At 43.6% G+C, this 24,248-nt stretch overlaps 1 protein-coding gene across 1 annotated transcript; it reads left to right on the forward strand.

Annotated features, from left to right (window-relative positions):
- Positions 1-14,633: 14,633 nt before the first annotated feature.
- On the forward strand, positions 14,634-23,986 carry LOC306916727 (kelch domain-containing protein 3-like; the record flags this gene model as incomplete). The annotated part of the gene is made up of 3 exons (XM_079494745.1): positions 14,634-15,124; positions 21,133-21,213; positions 23,926-23,986. 3 exons carry the CDS (start codon positions 14,634-14,636, stop codon positions 23,984-23,986), a joined length of 633 nt encoding a protein of 210 aa, XP_079350871.1.
- Between the last annotated feature and the right edge of the window lie 262 nt (positions 23,987-24,248).

A 24,248-nucleotide genomic window follows, 5' to 3' on the forward strand; every position in this document is an offset into this window, starting at 1 on the left:
TTGCGGATCTGCTACTTTCGATGCTTTTGTGTGACGCTGTAGCGTGATCAAGTATCGCGTTAATTTACGAAAAAACACAAAAAGTTAAAATATGGAGATGAGAGGTTTATTTATGCCCGACAACAGCGATATATTTATGCCGTGGCCTCTGCCAATCATAGTGTAGATAGCTGGGTGGGATTGCTATACCCTGGCCTCTGCCAATCATAGTGTAGATAGCTGGGTGGGATTGCTATACCCTGGGGCGGACGCATGCTGCGCAGCGCGGGTTCACAACGAGGCCAGAGCACAAATACAGGTCACAGGAAGGATAAGCTAGAGGGAAAGAAAGATATATCCTCTTTGCCCATTTATGGTATTCCTGTGATGTCCCTGGCTGCTGTACCGTATATATGTACCCATGTCGTGGCTGTCGTGTGCAAACCTTGTATGTCCAAATCTGTGTCTCAATTGATCCAATGTAGTTTTGATTTAGTCACAAGCTCTTTTACCGCCGAGATCGCCTTTTGGCGCCTTCTGGTCCAAACGCCGTTGGCGGCGAGATCGGGTTTTGATGCCTTTTTTGTACGGTTCACAACTGTGTTCTCTACGCGCTCGTAAACACTCCGGTTCGGGTGCGATGAAAAGAAATATCTCAGATTCTTCTTTTTGGATCAAAACAAGTTTTACTTGCGCCTCATTTCTCTAAATGATATGATCGCTGGTTACAAAATGTATGTTTCCCAGTGAAACAGCTTTCAAAATAAAGCGCTTCCACATAGGGTAATGAATGTGCGGCGGTTCTGGCGTGCACAAACCAGATGGGGGTGATGGCGGCGGGTGAGTTATACTTTTGATTGGTTTAGCTCAAATTTTTTTTACCTGCCTTCCATATTTTGCGCATGGTAAGGCGAAATGGAGTCCATCAGGGCTCTATACGGGTGTCTTTCCTGTTCTATGTTATCGCGGGGAAGGCTTTCCGTTGTGAGCTTGTATTGGCTATTTTTGTTACTTGTGCGCAACACTGTCCAACTAAGTTTATAGAATTGGGCATTAATGTAGCCTATGGAAAAAACATTACAGGATGTGATGTCTATTTTATCTAGAGCTTGTAGATCTGCTGTTTTATACTGATAATTTCAGTTGTTATAATAGAGTACCTATAACTGTATACAGCCAGGGAGAGAAGCATGGAGGCCTGCCTGTAGTAGACTGCATGTAATATGACCCGTTGTGTCGGGGCCCTAAAATTAGCTACGGCCACCCTGACCCTTGCCAGAAACACTGTCCAGTGCTGATTGACCAGAGCAAGTCCAGTAAACCATCTCCCATGCTTTCTTCTCCCATGGCAGTAATATTTACTGTATTACTTTAGGAGTTCTACTTAGAAAGATCTTTCATATAGGAGCTATCATGTATTGCTCACATGAACAGAAAGGAAAGAAGTAATCCTCACGCCTTCCTCTCTGTATCCAGACTCCACTCACACCCTGTCCATAAGGAGTGACCCCTCTTGACTCATCACGAGGCTGAGGGGTCAGAAACATGCACTGTTGATCTGATGTAATAATAATATATTGCTGACCACCTAGAATATCCCTGCTTATCATTGGTTATTATCAGGTAACATTGCCTTATTTAGCGGAGGATTGGGTATAAGTCTGGGCGAAATACTCAGGTCTATTCAGCTAATACTGCTACCTCCATGGACGCTTGAATGCTTAAATAAACCTTGCTAAAACCGAGTTAATGTCTATTGTCATCTTATACTTGGATTAATTCCACATCAGATGAACTAGGGAGATACACGGTTTGTCTGCCCGACAAACAGTGACAATATGCAGATTGTCTTCATGATATTATGAGTGACAGATGTGCCATAGGGTAATAATATTGCTCCTGGACATCTGCTCTGAACAGCAGTAGATTAAAGCTAAGCACTCAGCACAGACAGTGCCTGTTCCTAATGGGGATGCTATGACAATAATTAATTGCTCGTATGATTTGACTCCGTGCTTGTGGACTAAAGCGATTCTTTTGAGGGAAACTTGCACTTCATTGAAAATAGATCCTGGACGCTTTATTTAAAGTGCGAAGCATTGTGTGCTTGTAGATCGGCTACTTTTGGCACACACACAAGACAATTCATAATAAAATAAATAAAATGGGCGGTCCCTGGGGGGGTTCCAGCAAAAGAGTTTAACCACTTTAACGCTACGTCTTATATTTGAAAATAGCCTACAAGAACACAACACAACGCGATGCGACACGTTGTGAGCTTGTAGATTCGCTATTTTCTTTTCAAATGGGGGGTCTGTGGCCACTGGCCAAATATATATTAATTTAGGGGACTTTGACATGAAAAGGTTTGTGAGGCACTGAAAACAATGTCCTCAAAATAGCTCCTAATGCACACCGTATAAGTTGTAACTCTCTGATAGTTAAATGAACCGTCCGTCTGAGAGGTCAACTAAGCCGGCAGAGCTCTGGGACAAACATGTTTGTGTGTCGTCGTCCCCCCCCCACACACACACACGTCCATGACGCTCTTGTTTGTGTTCTACGTTCAGGGACGTCATCTTCCATGATGTCACGGAGAGAAGCATGACACGAGCTGTTTGTGCACGTTGTGTTGTTGCCATCCGGGCCTGGGGCCAGGTGCACCGAGCTCTCTCTCTCTGTGTGTGTGTGTGTGTGTGTGTGTGTGTGTGTGTGTGTGTGTGTGTGTGTGTGTGTGTGTGTGTGTGTGTGTGTGTGTGTGTGTGTGTGTGTGTGTGTGTGTGTGTGTGTGTGTGTGTGTGACTATACTTGTGTTACTTGGGCCAAATTACATTTTCATGGTCCTCACATTAACATACATACTGTAGTTGTAAGGTTTACAGTTAAAGCCCTAGTTAAATGCACTACAAGGTTAGACTACTAGAATGTAGTCTTTAAAAAAACATATTTCCAAAATCATGTAGTGTATGGGAGGCTTAAAGGACTACTTCACCACTTTTCAACCTATCTTCATATAATTGATCCTCACTGATAATGCCACAATTTATTTTTTAAATCTTGTTTAAAATAAATCTGCCTAACAAAGAACGGATTTCTGAACTGCCGCACAGCCCTCCTATGAGACACAGAATGAGTAGAAAAAATGGTGCCATTTTATCAAACATTAGTGAGGACCAATTATATGAAGGTTGGAAAGTGGCAAGCAGTGACAAGCGTCAAAGCGTGTGTTTCATTGTAGATCAGCTATTTTTCAGCAGTTTTGTGCGTGCGTGCGTGCATGCCTGCGTGCCTGCGTGACAGCCTCCCTCCCACTCCTATAGGTTTTAATGAGTCATGAACTCGTTGGTTGCTCATGACGTCTAAAAATAGACGATGTGCGTCTATCTGCTGCAGCATCATCATTCACTATTCAGCAGCTGAAAACGGCAGTGAGGACAGTACTGTAAAATAACTAAGTACATTTACTAAAGTACTGTACTTAAGTACAGTTATGAGGTGTTTGTACCTCACTGGAGTATTTCCAATTTCCAGTACTTTTACTTCTACTACATTTATTTTAAAACTAGAGTTACTATTATGTTGTAGATTCTGATAATTATTATTAAAGCGTGTAGATTTGCTATTAAAAGATTATTGTATCCTTCATTTGAAAACTTGAATGGGACATTCTGCACAGTACTTTTACTTTTGGTATACTTTAAGTAAATTTTGAAGCCAATTATTTTGTACTTTTGTATTTCTACATTGAAGCATTGATACTTTTACTTTTAAGTAGCCTAAAAGATGTGAGTATGTTTTCCACCTCTGTCTGCCTGTCTGTCTGTCTGTCTGTCTGTCTGTCTGTCTGTCCGTCCGTCCGTCCGTCCGTCCGTCCGTCCGTCCGTCTGTCTGTCTGTCTGTCCGTCCGTCTGTCTATTGTCTTTCGAAAATAGATAGTCACATCTGCTATTTTCAATAGTATGCCATTAGCTCTATTAAAATAGAGCTTAGTGGTTAAAATCTCTCTCTCTCTCTCTCTCTCTCTCTCTCTCTCTCTCTCTCTCTCCACCATTCTGCATAATGAGCACTTTATGCTTTTGTACTTTTACTCTAGTAAAATACTTAAGTAAAAATACTCTTTCCACTGCTGAAAGGAAGGGGCGGAAGTTCAGGAGGAGCAAGGATGAAAGTGTGTGCGTCAACACCGAGCGCATGTCACTGTGTCATCTGGATGACAATAATAGCTGCAAGGTTGTGCGTGCCTAACGAGCGAGCGTGTGTCTGTCTGTCTGTCTGTCTGTCTGTCTGTCTGTCTGTCTGTCTGTCTGTCTGTCTGTCTGTCTGTCTGTCTGTCTGTGTGTGTGTGTGTGTGTGTGTGTGTGTGTGTGTGTGTGTGTGTGTGTGTGTGTGTGTGTGTGTGTGTGTGTGTGTGTGTTTGACATCCCATGACTGAGCTGTATCAGGCAGACATCGATACCCAAGCATGCACCCAGGATAGATATATTGTCATACTTACCAGTTATTTCTGGAAGCTCCAGAAATATAAAAAAAGTGTCTGTTCTATTTCTATTTCTGTTTTTGTTTTTTTGCATTTTTTCTTTTTTTACCTTTACAGGTGAATATTTAAGGGCGTGTTATTCAAATGAGGGTCGGTTTGAGCTGTGAGATAAGATAAGCCGTGAGACAAAGCTCCAATGGTCCTACTGTATATGCACCCTAGGATCGGCTGTGTACGATCACTTGATACATCTCACATGGACTGAATCCTGGATCACTTGATACATCTCACATGGACTTTGGCATCCGGGGCTCGAAATGAATATGCTTTGTACAGTACTCTCCATTGATAAAAACATCACCGACTGGGTTGCCAGATTGGCAAAAAAAATTAAAGTGCGCTATACATCAAAGGTGTTTCCTATAGGTGTGTCCTATATGTAGCACAGCAACCATGTGTACTTTGGACGTCAGCATGCAGCCACGCATGGATATTCATTCTGGAGAAACTACAACGGTAAACACACACTCTCTCTCTCATCTGTTTTCACTCGGGGTCATGGACAGTTGTTCACGCTATCACGTTTTTTGCTTTTGTTGTACTCTCGCCCATGTCACTAATGGGTGTGCGGTGTGTGTGTGCGTGCGTGCATGCATGACTATAGCTCCAGGTGCTTGGGCAGCTGACTACGGGAGTGACAATGCCTGAACAACAGTTCAAGGTTCAAGGTGACTTTATCTTGTCTCTGGGGAGAATTTGTCTTCTTCTCGGAGACAAGGACCAGCTGTGGATAGCCTACTTTCCGAGATTTCCAAGTGTGGGCCCTGGTCCAGAAAAAGGTTGAAAACCGCTGGTCTGCCACCAAGGTCACCAAATCTGCCACCAAGGACATTCAGGTTACACCATGGGATCGTGATGGAACAAACGCAGGTTTACTGTCTTAATGCTGTACAGTAGGCCTACCTTACAATACAACCACTAAACACATCGTAACACAGGATGTGTGACCAATAATGGGAATTAAAACTGGGAAAGCATTTGAGATTTTACCGTTGGCTATTCAAAAACATAAAATATACAAGCTCGCATCGCATCACTTTATGCCAATCCGCGCCGCGGGGATCAGACAACAAACCTTTTCCGTTTTTGTGTGGCTTTGAGCTGAAAATGTGTTGGGAACCCATGGAACAGAGAGGGTATAGATAGAGAGGTCACCCAGGACAGGGCTGCTCACTGTATGCACGCGTGTCCGTACACTCGCACGCACGCACGCATGCACACACACACACACACACGAGCGCACGCACACACGTACCACATGAACCTGTCCGAACCCGCTTGCCATGCAAAACATCCAGGCATGCTAGGAATGCCCCCGTGCATTTTTCCAGACAGGCATTGTGTTGGCAGCCTCGTGGCACTCTCGCCCTCCCTGCCTCGTCATCAATTGGAGCAGTTGGGGAGGGGGGGCTTTGTTATTGCCCGTGGGATGGGGCGGGGCCCTGGCTCGGCTCAAAGAACCTATGAGCATCAGCAACATCCTACCCCTCCTTTCAACGGAGGGATACTAGAGCGCATTCCTGGCATTGTCATCTCACATAATGCTCTTGATGCGCTCCAATGATCCCCCCAAACCTGTGGGCCGGGGGCCCCAGCGGTGGTCCACCGGGGTATTGCAAGTGAGGCCACAAAACATTGGATTTTAATGATAGTATAACATTAGCCCGTTAAAACCGGGAAAGCGTCTGTGTCATTGGAGATTTGAACCACTTTAACCATTATTGTATGCCTTGGCTTTTCAAAAATAGAAAATAAATATATATTTTTTCAAAGATTTGCACAAATGTTCATGATTAATATATATATATATATATATATATATATATATATATACATATTTTTTTTTTTATCTTCTTCTTTTTAAGCAAACATTCTTTACTCTTTTACCTCTGTATCAGTAAAATCGGTATACTTTTAATCCTACTCCACTACATCTAAGAGGAAAATATTACTTTTACTTTTACTCCACTACAACCAGTGAGGCTGAGAAGTGCACGCATCCGCCTCGTTGACGGCAGACTGCTGGTCGAGCGCTGACGCTTTGGCATGGGGGGTCAGATCAACATGGAATGAATTCTGTACTGGCCATAAGGAGCATGTCTTGAGTGTACAGGGTTTGATGAGGTCAGATCAACATAGAATGTCAGAACAGGTCAACTCCATACAGTATGGAGATCTAAGGGTGGTAGCAGGGTTTGTCCAGGTAGGGGTAAGGCCCGGTAGGGCCGGGCCTTAATTTTCGGGCCTGTTCTAGTTTTCGCCGGCTGCCGGGCACGGCTGCACTAATAACTTTGGGGCAGGCCCGTCTAGAGTTTGAATGGACAGGTGGGCCTGTTGAGAACTCTCCGGTTCGGTCTCTATCCTTTTATTACTCTATGGCTTAACTGCAACAGCAGGTTGCATTTACTATATGACATCAGGGTCTCCACATCTCCATCCCTGATGATGTCACATGATGTCACGAGACCTGGGCACCATATATGGTGCCCGACCAACACACTGGTGCCCGACCAACCAACACACTGACGGGAAATGCACGACTTTCGTTCGCAATTATTTAAAAAATGTAGTTACTTTTGATTATTATTACGAAAAATGCATTGCCCACTTCAGCCCTATATACATTTCAGCCAATTGAAAATAGCAGATCGACAAGCTCACAATGCGTTGCATTTGTGATGCATTGTGAGCTTGTAGATCTGCTATTTTCAAAAGATTTTCATACATTTGAAAACTTGTGAAATGGGACATTCTGCATAATGAGTACTTTGTACTTTTGGTACATTTTGATGCCGACACTTTTGTACTTTTACTCAAATAAATGTTGAATTCCAGACTTTTACTTACCTAAATATGAGTATTTCTAGATCGCAGTATTTTTTTAGTTAAGTAAGAAATGTGAGTATATATTTTCCAACACTGGGGCAAAGGTAGGGAAGAGAGAGCTCATCTGTCAATGTCACCATGTTGTGTTTCTTAAACACAGATCCCTCTGTTTCATGGTAAAGCGATATGTTTACCTGCTGCGCTTTGTGAGGCCAAAGCGCCTCAAAACGCCTTGGACCAGTGGTTCTCAACCAGTGGTCCCTGAGGGGGTTCCAGGTGGTCCCCAGCTAAATGATGGAGAGTTGGTAACCAAATGGACCCTTAGACCTTTAACTCTTGAAGAGTTCAAAATTATTGTTAAACATCATGCATTACTTCATTTACAAGAAGTCCACGTGATTAGACAATGTAGAAGAATATTTTCATTTTGATCAACGTTTGCCCGTTATCTCTCCTAATGGTCCCACATACAGTATGGAATTGTGGACCAAATCATATCCAACGAAATAATAGAAGATTTGAGAAAATGTGTTCTTGGTTTAAGTGCTATACCAAAACACCTGAACTGGCTTGTCTAGTCATAGGTTATGCTCGTCTCTTACATATACTACCTGTTCAAAGAAATACTGTGGTTTTTTGTCCATTAATACATTTCTGAAAAAAGTGAGAATACGTGAATGTAATCTGTTCTCAACAGTAAGCCATGATAGATTTCTGTGCATTTCTGCAATGTGTGTCCTGCAGTGGAGTGAAAGTACGATAATTGCCTCTGAGATGTAGTGGAGTAGAAGTAAAAGTATTGGAAATTGGAAATAGTCAAGTAAACCTACAAATACCTCAAAATTGCACGTACAGTTACTTTGTAGAATTAAGATTTTGCATATCATTACAAAACACGCTAACCACTTCAGCCCTATACATATTTCGGCCATTTGAAAATAGCAGATCGGCTATTTTCAAAAGATTTTTTAATGCATTTTGACAATTATAAAATGGGACACACGCGCAATGAGTACTTTTACTTTTGGTACTTTTTGCACTTTAGTACTTTTAGTCAATTACATTTTGAATACTCAACTTCTACTTTATCGATACTTTTACTTTTTCCATCACTGGACAGAAGACAATTATGCACACCTGCTGAGACACGCGCTCTGTCCGATCCAGTCACTCCAGTTCTATGGTCGCTCAGGTGGAGGTTATGTAACTCGATGGAGAACACCAGATTGATCCGTTTTAAAAACAGATTCTTCATCTTGATAATCTAATTGGTTTAAGAAGCATAAAGGAAGGGAATTTGCCATTAGTGTCTCTTTGCCAAAGAACAAATAGTACTCTACCCTCGAACTGGCCCCGTCCAATCACGCCGGTCACCGTGTCCAATTTCCTGTAAACAGACGGGACTGTCAGGAATTGGCAGTGGTAGACGGTAACTAAAGTACATTTACTTGAGTACTCTTTTGAATACTTACGTTTTTTTTTTTGAGCATGCACTTCTATAACAAATAACATCGCATGGATGCACCTGGGACGTATCCTCAGTGATGTATCCCAAGGTCATCAGGGTTTTGGGTCTGTCGAACATCATACCCCTCGCTCAGGCGACCCAGCCGGGGTGATCAAGTGCCGACTTACGTCCCAGTAGCTACCCTCGATCAGTCCCATTAGGGAAAGACCAAGGCCACACAATCCGTTGGAACTACTCCAGAACTACTCTGCCAGGGCTGGGAGGTACGCTTCTGGCGCATGGAAGGACTAGGCTCTGTGGGTTGACTCCTGTCCGGGCCCCTCCTACGTCTCACCAGGTCCACTCCTGCTCTCACCAGGTCCAGGACCTGTGCGTTGCACCAGAGTCCCAGCACCAGACACTTCATTCAGGAGTGGTGGATTCCTAAGCCGAAATGTAACATGTAAGCGATTGCAGCAACCACACTTTGCAAATTTTCAAAATTGCGACTGTTCTAGTTTGTTCGCTGTGTTTGTGGTAAGAAAAGCGATCTCTGACACAACCACAAACAGGTGTGTGTGTGTGTGTGTGTACAATCATACTGCAGCGTCACACAAAAGCATCAAAAGTAGCAGATAGTAGCAGAAACGCTTGTAGCTTGTTGCTTTTTTTGTTTATTTTTATGTGGTTATATCGGGACATTGCCTACACATAATTATCATCACTGTCTGGGGGAAACCTTGTATGTCCAAAAATGTTACTTTTCAGGACATAGGCCTACGGTATAAAATAGAAGCTGTGTTGCAATGCATCCATTGTAGCCTAGTTATCATTTACACAAGCTCTTGTTAATACTTTCTATTGGTTCAATGTTTAAAGACAGACACCCTTAACCCCTTCACAGGCCCCGATGGAGTCGTAATGCCTGATTTTACACTTGGTTGCATGCCTGAAAATAGCCGATCTACAAGCTCACAACATGTCGCACCCCTGCGACACATTGCCCGCGTAACTTCTGGGTATGATGGTGATGTCGTGCGCATATCGTCTATTCCGGTCTTTTACTTGTAACAGAGAATTTCTACATTGCAGTATTCATACTTTTACTTAAGACATGAGAGTACTTTTTCCACCAAGTCCCGGCTCCTCCTTGTACAGTACGTTGCAAACACTCGCGCTCTGCCAAATAAACGTAAACCACAAGCGTAACGGTTATCGCGTCCCCGGGGACTTTTATCAATCAATGGCCAACAGTGTTTCAATTGTTAGCCGGCTGAGAGAGGATGGAAAAAAAACATCCTCCTCCTCCTCCGTGCTCTGCTGTGTGTTTGATGGTGAAGTTAGAAACTAACAGGCCTTTGTTACGTAATGGCCACTCTGCCACTACACTCCATCTGGGAGTCCTCCTCGCTTGGTGCAAACAGGCGTGTGGGAGAGCGTGTGTGTGTGTGGGTGAGAGCAAGATGGAGAGGGAGGAGCGAGGGACGTTTTCAACAAAAAAATCAACAAAATTAACTTCCTGAATATGTGTGTGTGTGTGTGTGTGTGTGTGTGTGTGTGTGGGGGGGGGGGGGGGGGGGGGGGACAGGTGGTTGCTTGCTCGTAGGCATATATTACCATAATTGGAATTTGTGAGGGCCAAATGTGCGCACAAGAATAGCAGAATTTGAGAAGTGCTGTAGACATTGTAAGCATTGTTTAATGGCTCTGTGCATAACGGTATAGTCCCGGGTCTCCAGGCATATATAGCTGTTTCCTGTTCCAGGTCATTCCCCATATATAGCTGCGTGTGATTGGCTCGGCAGCAGGGTTGATAGTAGCAGGCTGGTGAGTGGGCGGCTCCGGCACGTTCCTCCTCAGAGGAAAACGGGTGCAATGTGGCCCGAGCGCCCAGCCGCCCACAAACCAGTGAAAATAGCCAGAAATCCTTAATGTATGTTTTGTAATACTGATCTAAATCTACAAAGTATAGTATAGCTAAAGTTTTCAAATTATTGTAGTGTAGTAAAAGTACAATATTTTCCTCTGAGATGAAGTGGAGTACAGTAGAAGTAAAAGTACTGACAACTGGAAATACTCCAGTAAAGTAAAGAAAAGCTCAAACTTTTACTTAAGTACTGTACTTGAGTACATTAGAAAGGAAACACTCACACATCAAAGTAGATTTATTGCAACAAATGGTATACAGTTAAATTTGGCGTTAAAGGCTCCGCGCTCAGGGAGATATTCTCAGAATTCTGTCGAAGCAGCAGTAAAATCAGAGAGCATTAGCAAAACCCCCATGGTGTATACAAGAAGAGGCACATACAGTATCAAGACAGTTAATATGATTAACTTGAGTCATACAAACGTGAAGCATACAACTTGAATGCATTTTAACGTTAAAGCCATGAATCAGATTAGAGCTATATATATCAACATTGAAATCTAGTTTACTTAGTGCCATGCACACACGGATACACGTTTGAGCAATACGTAAGACATTAATATTTAGCTTGAATCAGCAGACATATTCCCCAAGTAATTGAGCCTATGCCAGACTCTTCTTGAGCCTATTCCAGACTTGTGATCAAAAGGTGGAGGCTGGGGTGGAGGAGGCAAGCTTTGTCAACAGCCGCGCAGCATCAGCAATGTCTTTGATCGAAGAAGCAGCTGTAGTGAAGCAGAGAGCCGTATTTAAAGGAATGCTCTGTTAAGAGCGTGAGCTCTGATTGGAGTATGAATGAGTGACATAATGATCAGCTGAGATGTGAATGAGAATAGGAAGCTAGGCTGACTGACAGCTGATTACAGATTATAGGCATGCAGACTCACGTGTTCCTGTATAAACTAACGACAGGCTTCATTTAGTTACTTTACACTACTGACATGTGTTGTATTGTGTACTGTACCTGTACTGTTAACAAACGTGTTAACTCCCTTAACTCCCTTAACTTAAATGTGTCTCAAAGAATATGATTATTGGCAGAATCGTGGAAAGTTTAGAATGTTTGGCGTTTCATTTTTCACAACATCGGTGGTTGTTGCAATAACCTGCACTACAATACAACAAAAAAACATAATGTAACAATATGTCTACGTTCCCTAATGCAAGTCTAATGGTAAGCTGTGTTGTTTTCACCCCATGAAGGAATGGTGGACTCGGCCACGCCCCGGAATACGTGTGTCTCAGAGAATTAAACAAAAGTCTGAGCTCCTCTGAAAGCAAATTCACATGTGGGTCGCGAACGATTCCCGGTCCCTGCATGCCATGGCACAGAATATTTTTAGATGAGGGTCCGCGGCCAAATCATAGATGTTAATGTGTGGGTCTGAGACATGATGGAGGGAGGGATGCAACAGGAAGCAGTTGTGGAGTGTGGGAACGGAGACAGAAACTGATGACATGATAGATGGCTATGGTTTACCAAGAGCCACTGAACAGCGCCACTGTGTGTGTGTGTGTGTGTGTGTGTGTGTGTGTGTGTGTGTGTGTGTGTGTGTGTGTGTGTGTGTGTGTGTGTGTGTGTGTGTGTGTGTGTGTGTGTGTGTGTGTGTGTGCGCACGCACCCACTGCACATGCAAGTCTTCAATTGCCATGTTGAGAAAATGCTAGCATGTGTTGATACAATTACAATTACAATTTAGGCATTTAGCTCTTAATCCAGAGCGATTTACATTAAGCAAGAACAAAAAAGCATGGGAATACATCACATAAAAAAAAGCATTTATCATGAAACATGCGTAAACTAAGAACGTAACAGTGGAATATCTATATAATGAAACTATACATATAAACTATACATATATACTATAGTATGCTATACATATGTACTATGACGTGCTATGACTACATACAATGCAATTATAGTGCTGTCTACATAACATATAAGTATAAGTCTGTATCAATTGCTATCTAAGTCTACCGAAATGCTATCTAAGGGGGTAGGGTAAGTGCTATGGGCCATGATGGAGTCTGAAAAGGTGGGTTTTCAGACTACGGCCGAAGATTGGGAGTGATGCTGCAGTTCTGACTGCAACGGGGAGTGCATTCCACAGTTTTGGAGCCAGAAGGGAGAAGAGTTTGGTTTGATGTGTACATGTGTGTCACACACACGCACACGTACACACACACACACACACACACACACACACACACACAAACACACATTGTGTGTGCGTGCACGCACACAAACCTTCAATAGCACATTGAGGAAAATGTGTGACGTGTGACAAAACATTACTCCACAAACTCCCGCCAACCCTTCCACTTGAACCGAGAATTACAGCAGAAAATATGAAATGTGGTTCATCAAATATACATCAAACCCACAAAGGACCAGTATTATCTGCTAATGGATCAGAGCCTGTAGGGCCGCATGAGTCCTATACCAGGAAAAGGACCTATAATAATGAGCTATACCTGTGGCCTACAGTAGCTTCTAGCTTGTGTAACTGCAGCGTCGATCAATGTCTTTTATCGGCACGTTGTAAAACTCAAGGGGTCTGGCTGCGCCTCGAGGCAGAGAAAGAAAGAAAGAAAAACAGACCCAAGGCTTTAGTCAGCAAGGCAGTATGAAGAGAAATAAATGAAAGGCATTCCAACCATGTCAACAAGTCACGACACTAAGCAACACAAGTATACTGCCCTACAAAGCCAAAATGCAGTTGTACGTTTTTGGACACACAGACTTATTTGTGTATCCCAAAGGTCAAATTAGCTTTCGTGATTTTGGGGGATAAACAATTAAGGTCCCCACACACCGAGCACGAATTCGGATTTTTAAGTGGCGTTTCTCCATCGGTTTTCCGAAAAATGCGGCCGGTGTGCAACCACCTTTAGGCTACCTCAAGAGCATATTTACAATGGGCCATATGCACACAGAATAACTCTTCCTACTTCCGGGCCGCTTCCCTACTTCCTTCCTTCAGGTGTTACAGATGATACTAATTAAGGCTCTGTTCCATTTAGTGTGCAGTGGTTCTCAAACCTTTAATTTCAAGGACCCCCATAACTCTGAGAGTGTACAAGTGTACAAAATAAATGGAACCAAATGGAACCGAATGGACCATTTGGTTCCATTTATTTTGTACACTTACACACCCGTACACGGCCATTTGGAACCCACTCAAGGACACTTTGAGACCCATTGGTGTAGCAGAGTTTCCATTGAGCCAACACACACAATTGCAGCACCCTGATTCTGTTTGACAAGAATGGAACAGAGTCTACCTTTCAGGTAGGAAGGGGTCAATGGGACTTACATGTGACATTAATGGTCAGTGCATCAGTGGTAATCAATCAAAGCTGTGTTATGTGGTGTTCCGGCTTGGATCAGTGGAACTAACGTAGTATACTGTAAGTTCCTATAAATCGGTATCACAATGAAGGGGTGGATTCATTGAGATATGCAGGTTATTAAGAACGTCAGGCTTTCAGAAATGATGTCATAGGACAGCAAAGTCTATGGACCTTTAATGTTTTAATGTTTGCTTAACAAACATCACCCCAAAAAACAGGACCCCAGCCAAGTTTATGTTTGTTTAGAGTTTAAAGAAGATTTTTAATTGTATATTGACATTTAAATCTTTGTGTTTTGCCAATTATTTGATGGCCCCCAGGGTCTGCGTGGCGCACACAGCTGCACACACATAAAGCATAAGACTGTATGCAACAGCTTGGAGTGGGATTAGGGAGACAACAGGTATCAGCTTCCCTGATTGACCAACCCATCTCCCTTCACGGATTGGCCAAGCTTCAGGCGACATTGTGCCAGCGTACCCATTTAATGGCGGTGCGTACATCCATTTACATAACCAGACCAAAGGGATCCAGCTACATATGAGGCTGTGCTGTTGTGCGAGATGTTGCAGTGGACGGTGTATCTCAAAGGAGAGCCAAAGAGATACCATAAGGCTGCAGTAGCTGTGGGGCACAGGGTGTACTCCTTCGGCGGTTACTGCTATGACGAGACCTACTTGTACAACATGGGTCAGATTGACGTGCACATTTTCAACACAGTGTCTTTGCGCTGGAGGAAGTTGCCCCCGGTGACAGCCGAAAGTGGGGAACGCCCCCCGGAGGTTCCCTCCATGCGCTATGACCACACGGCCGTGCTGATCGACAACACCATCTACATCTGGGGCGGGAGCAGCAAGGACACGAGGGAGGACAGCAACGTGCTATATGCGTTTGACGTCGACACCCACGGATGGTTCAAGCCCAAGGTTTCCGGGACCATCCCGGAGGCGAGGTACTTCCACTCGGCCTGCGTCTTGGGGAAGGCCATGTATATCTACGGAGGATGCACCCGATGCACCGACATCTACAAGCTGGACACCACCACAATGGTCTGGTCATTAATAGCGTTTATTAATGACCAGGCCATTGTCTGTGGTGGAAGCACGCCGGCACCTGCCTCGTTTTGGCATTCTGCCACCATCATTGGGACAAAAATGTTTGTATTTGGGGGCATAAGGCACCATGATGTGGACCCCTACCATAACATCAGAGTGTTTGACACAGATACCAACAGCTGGCTCAGCATGCCTGCAGCACAGCTTCTTCCGGAAGCACGCTGGAGTCATTCAGCCTTTGCCTACAATGGAGAGCTGTACATATTTGGTGGTGCCACCCGGAGCTTCAATGATTTTTGGAAATTCAATCCAAAGACATTCTCTTGGAAGAAGGTTCAGCTCAGGGGGGATGGCCCGTGTACCAGGATGTCTTTTATGTGCTGTTGCATGGTGGGAGACCGCATTATCCTATTTGGAGGATACAGCACACCCGACGACCTGTTCATCTTGGATTTAAGTCCCTGCCTAAAGACATTGTGCAAGCTAGCGGTTATTAAGTACCGTATGGAGCAGTCGGGACTCCCTCACAACATCAGATGGGAACTGGCAGCCATGACTACCAACAGCAACAGAAAAAGGAACGTCCATCCATCTTCAACCGCTTATCCGGAATCGGGTCGCAGGGGTAATAGTTCCAGATGAGAATTCCAGACTTCCCTTTCCCGAGCAACATTAGCAACTTCCTCCTGGGGGATCCCGAGGAGTTCACAGGCCAGTGTGGAGATAATCCCCCCATCTGATCCTTGGTCTGCCACATGGTCTCGTCCCAGTGGGACGTGTATCGAATACCTCCCTAGGGAGACGCTCGTAAGGTATCCATACTAGAACCACCTAAGCTGGCTCCTTTTGAAGTCACGGAGCAGAGGTTGCATGTACTCGGAGTCTCTCCCAGATGACTGTACTTCTCACCCTATCTAAGGGAGAGGCGGGCCACCCGTCTGAGAACTCATTTCAGCCGCTTGTATCTGCAATCTTATTCTGAGCATAGGTGAGAGTAGGAACTAAGGCGCGATTCATACTCCTATTTTAGAGCCGAATAAAAGTCGGTTCGGCTCTGTAGAGCCTACAATGTGACGTCATTTGAGGTTCGGGGGGGCGGGTACCGTCCTAAAGTCGGCTCTACGGTGCTACTGAAAATTTCTGACGAGCCGAAATAATTTCGGCACTACAGCGCCGAAACAGCGGTAAAATAGGAGTATGAATCGGCCCTAAGATTACTCGGTTGGCTCAGTTCTCTTTTCGTCACACAACAGTGCGGTACAGAGACTGTAGAGACTCCTGCTGCTCCGATTCTCCGGCTGATCTCCTGCTCAGTCCTCCCCTTACTTGTGAAACAGACCCCGAGATACTTAAACTCCTTAGCCTGGGGCAAAGTCTTGTTCCCTACCCGGAGTTCACAATCCATCAGTTTCCTGCTCATGCCCTCAGATTTGGAGATGCCGATCCTCATCCCAGCTGCCGCATACTCGACCACGAACCGATCCAGTGGGAGTTGAGGGTCTCGCACTGATGGTTCCATCAGGACCACACCATCCGAAAAAAGCAGTGAACAACACTAAAAAATAAATACATATATATATCAAATATACAATTACATGATAACCAGTAGACCTACGAATCCACATGGGAACGGCGTGGCTCCGATGCGGATCTCGGACTTCACATGACCAGCCCGTGACGTCAGTCACCTATGACATTGGTTCCCAACCTTTTTATACCGAAGTACTACCTAAGAAACTATATGGCTCTCCATGTACCACCATAATAAATAACATTTATTATTTATTTAGTTAGTTAGTTAAAATACAGGAGCGTATACCTGCCCTTTTTGTTCCATTCCTAAGCCAATAATACTGCTGCTCTGACAAAACTCTGTCTAATCACTAATCAGCGCAACTGATGATATTTATAATGTGATTAATCCGTTCTCAAATCTTCTATTAACTGCTAGGTGTGCTACAGGTCTGTAGTAATATAAATATTTCATTCCACTTTTGTCTTTTTTCTCCTTTTTTGGGCGACTCCTCTGTGTAGCACCAGAGGAGCGTACTTGAGCCAGAGGAGCGTACTTGAGCCCCACCAGTGGTTGGGAACCTCTGACCTATGACTTTAGCCGTCTATGAAGTAGGCTTCAAATTTGGCCTGGGTTTCAGTTAGATTATAGCCCCATATTGACTTCCATTATTACTTGCGCGAGCAGAGCGCAAGTACTGTTTTCAGCTGCATATGTCCGTGACTCCCTCGGCCAATCAGCGATTGTGTATTGTCTTTGGTGGCGTGGCTCGGCCGATCTAATCAGGGATTGTGTATTTTTGGTGGCGTCGCTCGGCCAATCAGAGCGTAAATTGCCAGCTTGCTGCGTATGCCGGTGGCCCCTCGACCAATTGGATTGGGTCCGTGTGTTGGTGGCGTTGCTCGGCCAATCATGGATTGGGTGATGACGTAACTATGTATGTTTATCTAAAACGGACATATGTGGATGACGTGACAAATTTGAGTTTCAAAGTTATATATAGCGAACTTAAAATATAACTTAAAAAGTCCTTGGATGCTGATAGTGTCTGTTTCCCGTTTCTAATTACCTATTTAAGTAGGCCATTCATGTTCAACTTGTGTGCAAAGCGCAAGTTGGCAGCTCGACAGAGTGCATATCTAGTTATAAATATTATTAAAGTTAAATATTTCCAAAAATATAAAACATACGTGAAAACATTTAGTGCAGTTACATCTGTAGATTCACTCACTCCTAAAATGTGGCTGTATCGAGATATTTCTTTCTTTAAAATGTGTCACGGTCTGTGACTTGTTCTGTATCCCGGTTGTATTTTCCTGGTTTTTAGTTAGTTTTTTACTGCTTTTTTGTTTTCCTGTGATTTTTTCAGTATTTTCCTGTTTCTCGGTTGCGGTTTACTTTTACTTTACACCTTTGTACTGTAGTATTGTTTTGTGCCTTCCTGTCTGCCCCTGTAGTTCTGTGCCTGACTTGTCTAACTGATTAGTCTGTTTTCCATCTGTGTCCTACGGCCCCATTTACACTGGCAGACAAATCTAGCCTGAATCAGATCAAGATTGAAATCCGATTGGATTAAATGGTCACATGACTCATTTAGACAAATCAGATTCCAATCTGGATGTGGCTCAGATCTGATTCAGGCTTGATTTGGCTGCCAGTGTAAATGGGGTCTTAGTCCCCCAGCCTTTCCCAGTGTTGATTGTCAGTTGAGTTCACCTGTGTCTAATTAGCCCTTGTCTATTTATATGCCCCTTTTCAGTGCTCTGTTGAGTCGTTGTATGTAGTCACTGTGTCCAGTCCTGTTTTGGAATCCTAGAGCTTGGAGTGATGGTGTCCCAGTATTCGTTTCCTAGTGCCTGTTCCTTGTTCAGATTCAGATTCAGATGCAAGGGGTGTGTGATATATTTTGACATTAAAGCTTACCATTTAGTTCAGGGAATCAGAGCCCACCCATCTGACCACTTAACACTGCAGCTGGGTGGATCCATGTGCATTGCCATGGGGTTGTACACACAGATTAGACACACTAACGGACTGACATGCGGAAACAATGGTCGGACATATACTGCTCCTGTGCTTGCGGTTAGGGTTAGTTTCTTTTAATGATCAATCAATCAACAGGGCTCCAGCTTGAATCAATAAACTAATTTCGTTCAAGGTTATAAAGACATAAGAAATATTTTTTAATTTTATCATTAAAATCAAATCTTTTTTTGCCAATTATTTGGGTGCCCACTTGGTTCCTTTTGTACACTTAAGAGATCTGTAAGGGTCCATTTGGAAACCCTAACCCAACTCTGAGGGTCTATGGAGCCCTCTTTGGGAACCCGCTTGAGCTGTTGTGTTGTAGGCACTTTGTAATTGTTTTTTTGAAAAGCGCTTTACAAAATGAACTTTATTAAATGCATTATTAACTCCACCACAGCAAACTGAAGATGAAAACATTATGCGATGATTTGAACGTAGCTGGGTTGCATGTGTGCATCCCCGCGGGTACGGACGTTTATTAGTGGTCAAGCCCAAAGAACAATTCCGCCATTTTAGCAGTTTTGGCAGTTCTGAGCTATCGTTCTTCACGAAATTCGGCAATATATGGTAGAGGGCCGTGAAGATCCATCAGGAACTGAAGCTCACACTCATTCGTCAAAAGACCTCTTACCTTTACATCTCCCGATGAGTAAATTGTTATGATTTGCTCGATCCACTTTTCGGCCTTTGTTTGCCCACGTCAAAGAAATCGCATTTCCATACATGCGAATGGAGTCTGACTCTGGTTACACACACAGCTGGACATATATCCTCTCAGGGGTCATGTACAGTTTGTACACGGACAAATGTGTCTGTGTCAAATTTAATATTTTTTGTTTTTAATTATGATGTTCTTATTTTGGTCATAAAATCAAATTACTGAATGTCAGTCTCCAGGTTTTCCTCAGAATATGTACGACACAGATTAACTATAGTTTATTAGCCCCTAGCACAGTGATTCTCTAACTTTTTATTTTCAAGGACCCCCATAACTCTCAAATTTGTGTTTTGTGTTTTATTTGTGCACTCTCCGACTTAGTCATTTGAGGCTATCGCTCTTTATATGTTTCTGGTAATATTGTTGTCCACTCATTTGTATGCTATGCCCATGGCAAAAAAAATATTTAGACAAAAATGTGATACCTCTGCTTTTGATTTTTTTCTGCCAAACCTCTTAAAGGTATATTCAGTGATTTCACTTAATTCAAATATCACTTATTTTTTCTTATTTTTTGGATAATCCTCCCTACTATAAAGTGTGCTGACCATATAAGGAGTTCCTCCCTGTCCTCAGTGAGCCCCTGGAGTAAAAAAAACCCTAGTTTCGGTTTGGGCTTTGGGTGGCAAAGCCTTCATCCAATCAGGATGAGAGGGGCCTTCCTCCAATCATGATCGAGTGGGGCGGGCATTGGTGCACGTGCTGTTGGTCTGTTGTACTTCCCCCACTGTAGAGCGTGTGCATGTGCACATCTTGTTACCGGGTGGACCGGGTTTTTTTCCAAATCACTGAATGCTTGATATCGATGACAAGAGCAGATGGCCAGCTGCAAAGGTGATAATTGCAACCATAGGTCACAGATTACTATGAAAACCTGAAAAACCTGTGAGTGACTCCGTCAGTGACTCATATATCTCACACCACCATATGGTCATCAGTCCATCACACCTCGTGACCTCAAGACACGCTCCATATATGGGCAGTACAGAATTCATTCCATATGTTGATCTGACCCCCCATCCCAAAGCGCCAGCACTCGCCCAGCAGTCTACCGTCACCCATGCGTGCACGCGACCTCGCCCTTTAGGGCGTCTTATGGTATAGACTATAGAGGGTATGCGCATGCATAAAGTGAATGGAAAATCGAGTGGCAAATCGAGTGGCAAAGTGAGTGGCAAAGTGAGTTTAAAACCCATTTTGGGCGAGAACCCCTTTTGGTGTTTTAAACATTATGTTGTAATTCAGCTATTGAAAAATAGCAGATCTGCAAGCCTGTTCTGGCCTGTCAAGGCCAGAAAGTAGTTTTTTGCCACTCAGTAGGCGTTTCCGACTTTCCGCATTACTTCCGGGTATGATGATGATGTCATGTCACACGCATACCCTCTATAGTATATCATTTACCTTTTCTTATTTTTCTTATTTTTTGTATCTTCTTAAAATCAGACGTAGCCTACTAATAATACTACTAATAAATATTTAGGGTAGTTAGGGCAGTTGCGATCCAGTCCCCCCAAGTTGAACCCTGGAACAAGACAACAACAACAACAACAAAGCAGTAGTTGAAGTGACCGTGGCATGACCCTCGCCCTGACCACAACCTACCCTGCCCTGTTTGTGTTGTTGCATAACCACCCAGGAAAGGGGGGGGGGGGGGGGGGGGGGGGGGGGTCCGGTCATCACAAGCTAAGCCGTACCATCTCCTGTACGCCGAACTCTCCTGTGATCCCCCTTCCACTGGTCCCGTGCAGGGGTCTCGGTCCCCGGCCAGAGAAAACAGAGCTGTATGAGCTGATAGGAGCCCAGGAAATGAGCTCCGTAGAAGGCCCAGGGTTGGCTATTGTCGATATTTGATGTGGAGGCAAATAATAAAGGAGGGGACATTTAAAATACACACACACCCATGAGGGACCTTATAGGGGTTTATAGTTCACCCAAAAAACAACTTATTTTCTATCAATTACTCACCCTATGAACCTTGAATTCATGGAGATTTTTTGGTTTTGTTTTGTTTTTGTCACATTCCTAAGCCAATAATTTGATGACCGGAGGAGACTCAATTGAGACTTCAATTCAGTTCTGTTTCTGCTGAACATTGACAATATGATATATGCTACTGTAGCTTATATATCTTTTCATTAATTATTCCTGATAAACAAAGTGCAATGTCATTGAAGCAGTAGCACATACCTGTAGGGTGTATTTTAAAAAAAGGAGAAAATATTTAAAGAAAAAACGCATCTGTGCTGAGCCATGGGAAACATTATAGATTCAAATGATTTTATTTAAGATCTTCACATGTATGTACCTGAACAGTGCATCTGCCTGTAAGTGACAAATAAACGGAATCTGAATAAAAAAGTCAGCACTCTGCATCAGTCAGCAATGTTAAACATTATCACCTGACAGATGATGGACTCAGATTTGAATTTCAACCATTACATTAAGACAATTACAAAGTCAGCCTACTACCACCTTGAGAAAATACTCATGTATATCTCTATATAAAAAAAACATGTGTCCATGCATGTATTCATCATTAGTTTATAGAACCAACCACTGCAGTGTCTTTCCAGGTCTGGCTAAAATAAAAATAACATTTTCTATCAGACAGCTGCAGTTCATTCAGAACAAGGTTGCTTGAGTACTTATTAATACCAAGAAAGTGGAGCCTATCACTCCAGTTCTTAGATCTTATTTTACACTGGCTCCCTGTGTGTCAAATAATTGATTTCAAAATACTACTGTTGGTAGTATGCCAAATGCATCTCTGATCTCTCTGTCACAGTCAGCTCCTCAGCCATGGAATATTGGCTGTTTGTGTTTGGTTATTGGGTGTTTCTTGTCTGTTATTGTTTTTCCTGTAGGTTTCAAGGTGTTTAGTCATTTTACTTGTTAGTTTCTGTAGCTCTGTGTCTCTGTATTTAGTGTTTAGGTCTTGTAGTTCTAGTCTGGAATTGCTGCAGGTGTTTTGGATCTTATTGTGTTTGTGTAGTAGTGCATGTTCTTGTGTCTACCCAGCTTGTTTGCGGTTACCTGTCTGATCCTGATTTTGCCCCTAGCCCATGTGTGTCTCAAAGTGAGGTCCTGGGACCCTCTGGGTTCCTTGTGGGCGTTCTCAAACTATTTTGCATTTATTTTTACTTCAAGGACCCCCATAACTCTGAGAGCGTACAAATGGAACGAGGGGTCTAAAGCTGGTATTTTCTGTGAGTGTTTCTTGTTTCGTCCCCTCCATTCCAACACACACAAACACGTACGTGTGCACGCACACACTCAGTTGCCTCCACGTCTGTTTACAGCCTGCAGTGTCAACACTGCGCAGTAACTACGGCAACGTGCTACAGCAGGGTTGCTTCAGCCACCGTTTTACAGCTGTTTTAAAGAGCTGCTTTTTACACGCAGATTTCTTTCTTTTTCATTTTTACAGTAAAGGGGGGTCAGGAAAAGACCTGTGACTTTGAAGTCCCAGCCAACAGTGTCAGAGTGGAACCTGCCTTTGATGTGGTGTGGGCTGTGGCCGTGGGGGCAACTAATAACGTATTGTGTGTTGCTGTGCAGGTGTTAAAAATAAAAGCTTTGCCGTACAAATTGCTGCCCGATTAGTGGGAACAAATCTGTTAATCGTGTTACAGTAAAACCTATATGCTTTGTTGTAAAAGAAATAGCGGAAAGTATTTTTGCTATTTTAGAACATTTTGAAAATATATATATATATTTTGGACATTTTGGGGACATTTAAAAAAACATATGTATTGTGTGGTGGAGAGGATTCACGACGCATTGTGAGCTTGTAGATCGGCAATTTTCAAAAAATATATACGGTACATACGTTTGAAAACTTGTGCAATGGGACATTCTGCATAATGAGTACATTTTGAATTCCAGACTTTAACTTGTAACAGTATTTCTACATTGCGGCATTGATACTATTGATACTTAAGTGAAACACTTAAGTAAAAGACGTGAGTACCTTTTCCTTTTCCACCACTGTCTACGGCCATGTATTTGCTGGGTATGGTCTGACAAACAAGCCCAGGATGTCGTGAAGGTGTGGAAGACGGTCTCTCACTCCTTCTAAAAGAAAACCTGCTGGAAGCAGATCAAAGTCACCGTCTGTCTTCTGTCAGTCCTGATGGCTGCGAGAGATCAGAGGCCAGCACACACACACACACACACACACACACACACACACACACACACACACACACGCACACGCACACGCACACGCACACACAGTACGGTATGCACGATGGCAGACATGTGCAGCTAGGCTCTTTACACGAACACACACACGGACAGCGGAGATACAAATGCACTCTCATGCCATTTACCCTGGCTGCAAACATATGCATACGCACATGATGTGCAAACACTTTGCAGATGTACGCGAAGAGACACAAGCGCGATAAAACCTGCATGCATGCATGCACGCAAGCACACACACACATACACACACACACACACGCTATGGGCTCTGAGATCAAAGGCCAACATCAATCCTGCAGCGTGTCTGCCTGCGCTGTGTTTTGTCTGTGTAAAAGTACAGTGGGGAGGGGGTGCGGGGGCAGCCACTACCTGTCCCAGTGGTGGAAGAAGTACTAAAATCTTTTGATTAGTCTGGTATTCATAATTTACTAAAGAAAAATCCCACTAACTTTAGGTCACGGGCAAACGTCCAATTTCTTGAGCTTGAGCTAAAAAGGTTTGGGGACAACTGGGTTAGAGATGAACACTGAGGGATGTACTGAGCACCTGGCCATGACCGGAGAGATGTCAGCTCATGAGAACACACCCAGGAACACTGAGGGATGTACTGAGCACCTGGCCATGACCGGAGAGATGTCAGCTCATGAGAACACACCCA

The sequence above is a fragment of the Electrona antarctica genome, assembly GCF_951216825.1.
Source record: "Electrona antarctica genome assembly, chromosome: 23".
NCBI lineage: Eukaryota > Metazoa > Chordata > Actinopteri > Myctophiformes > Myctophidae > Electrona > Electrona antarctica.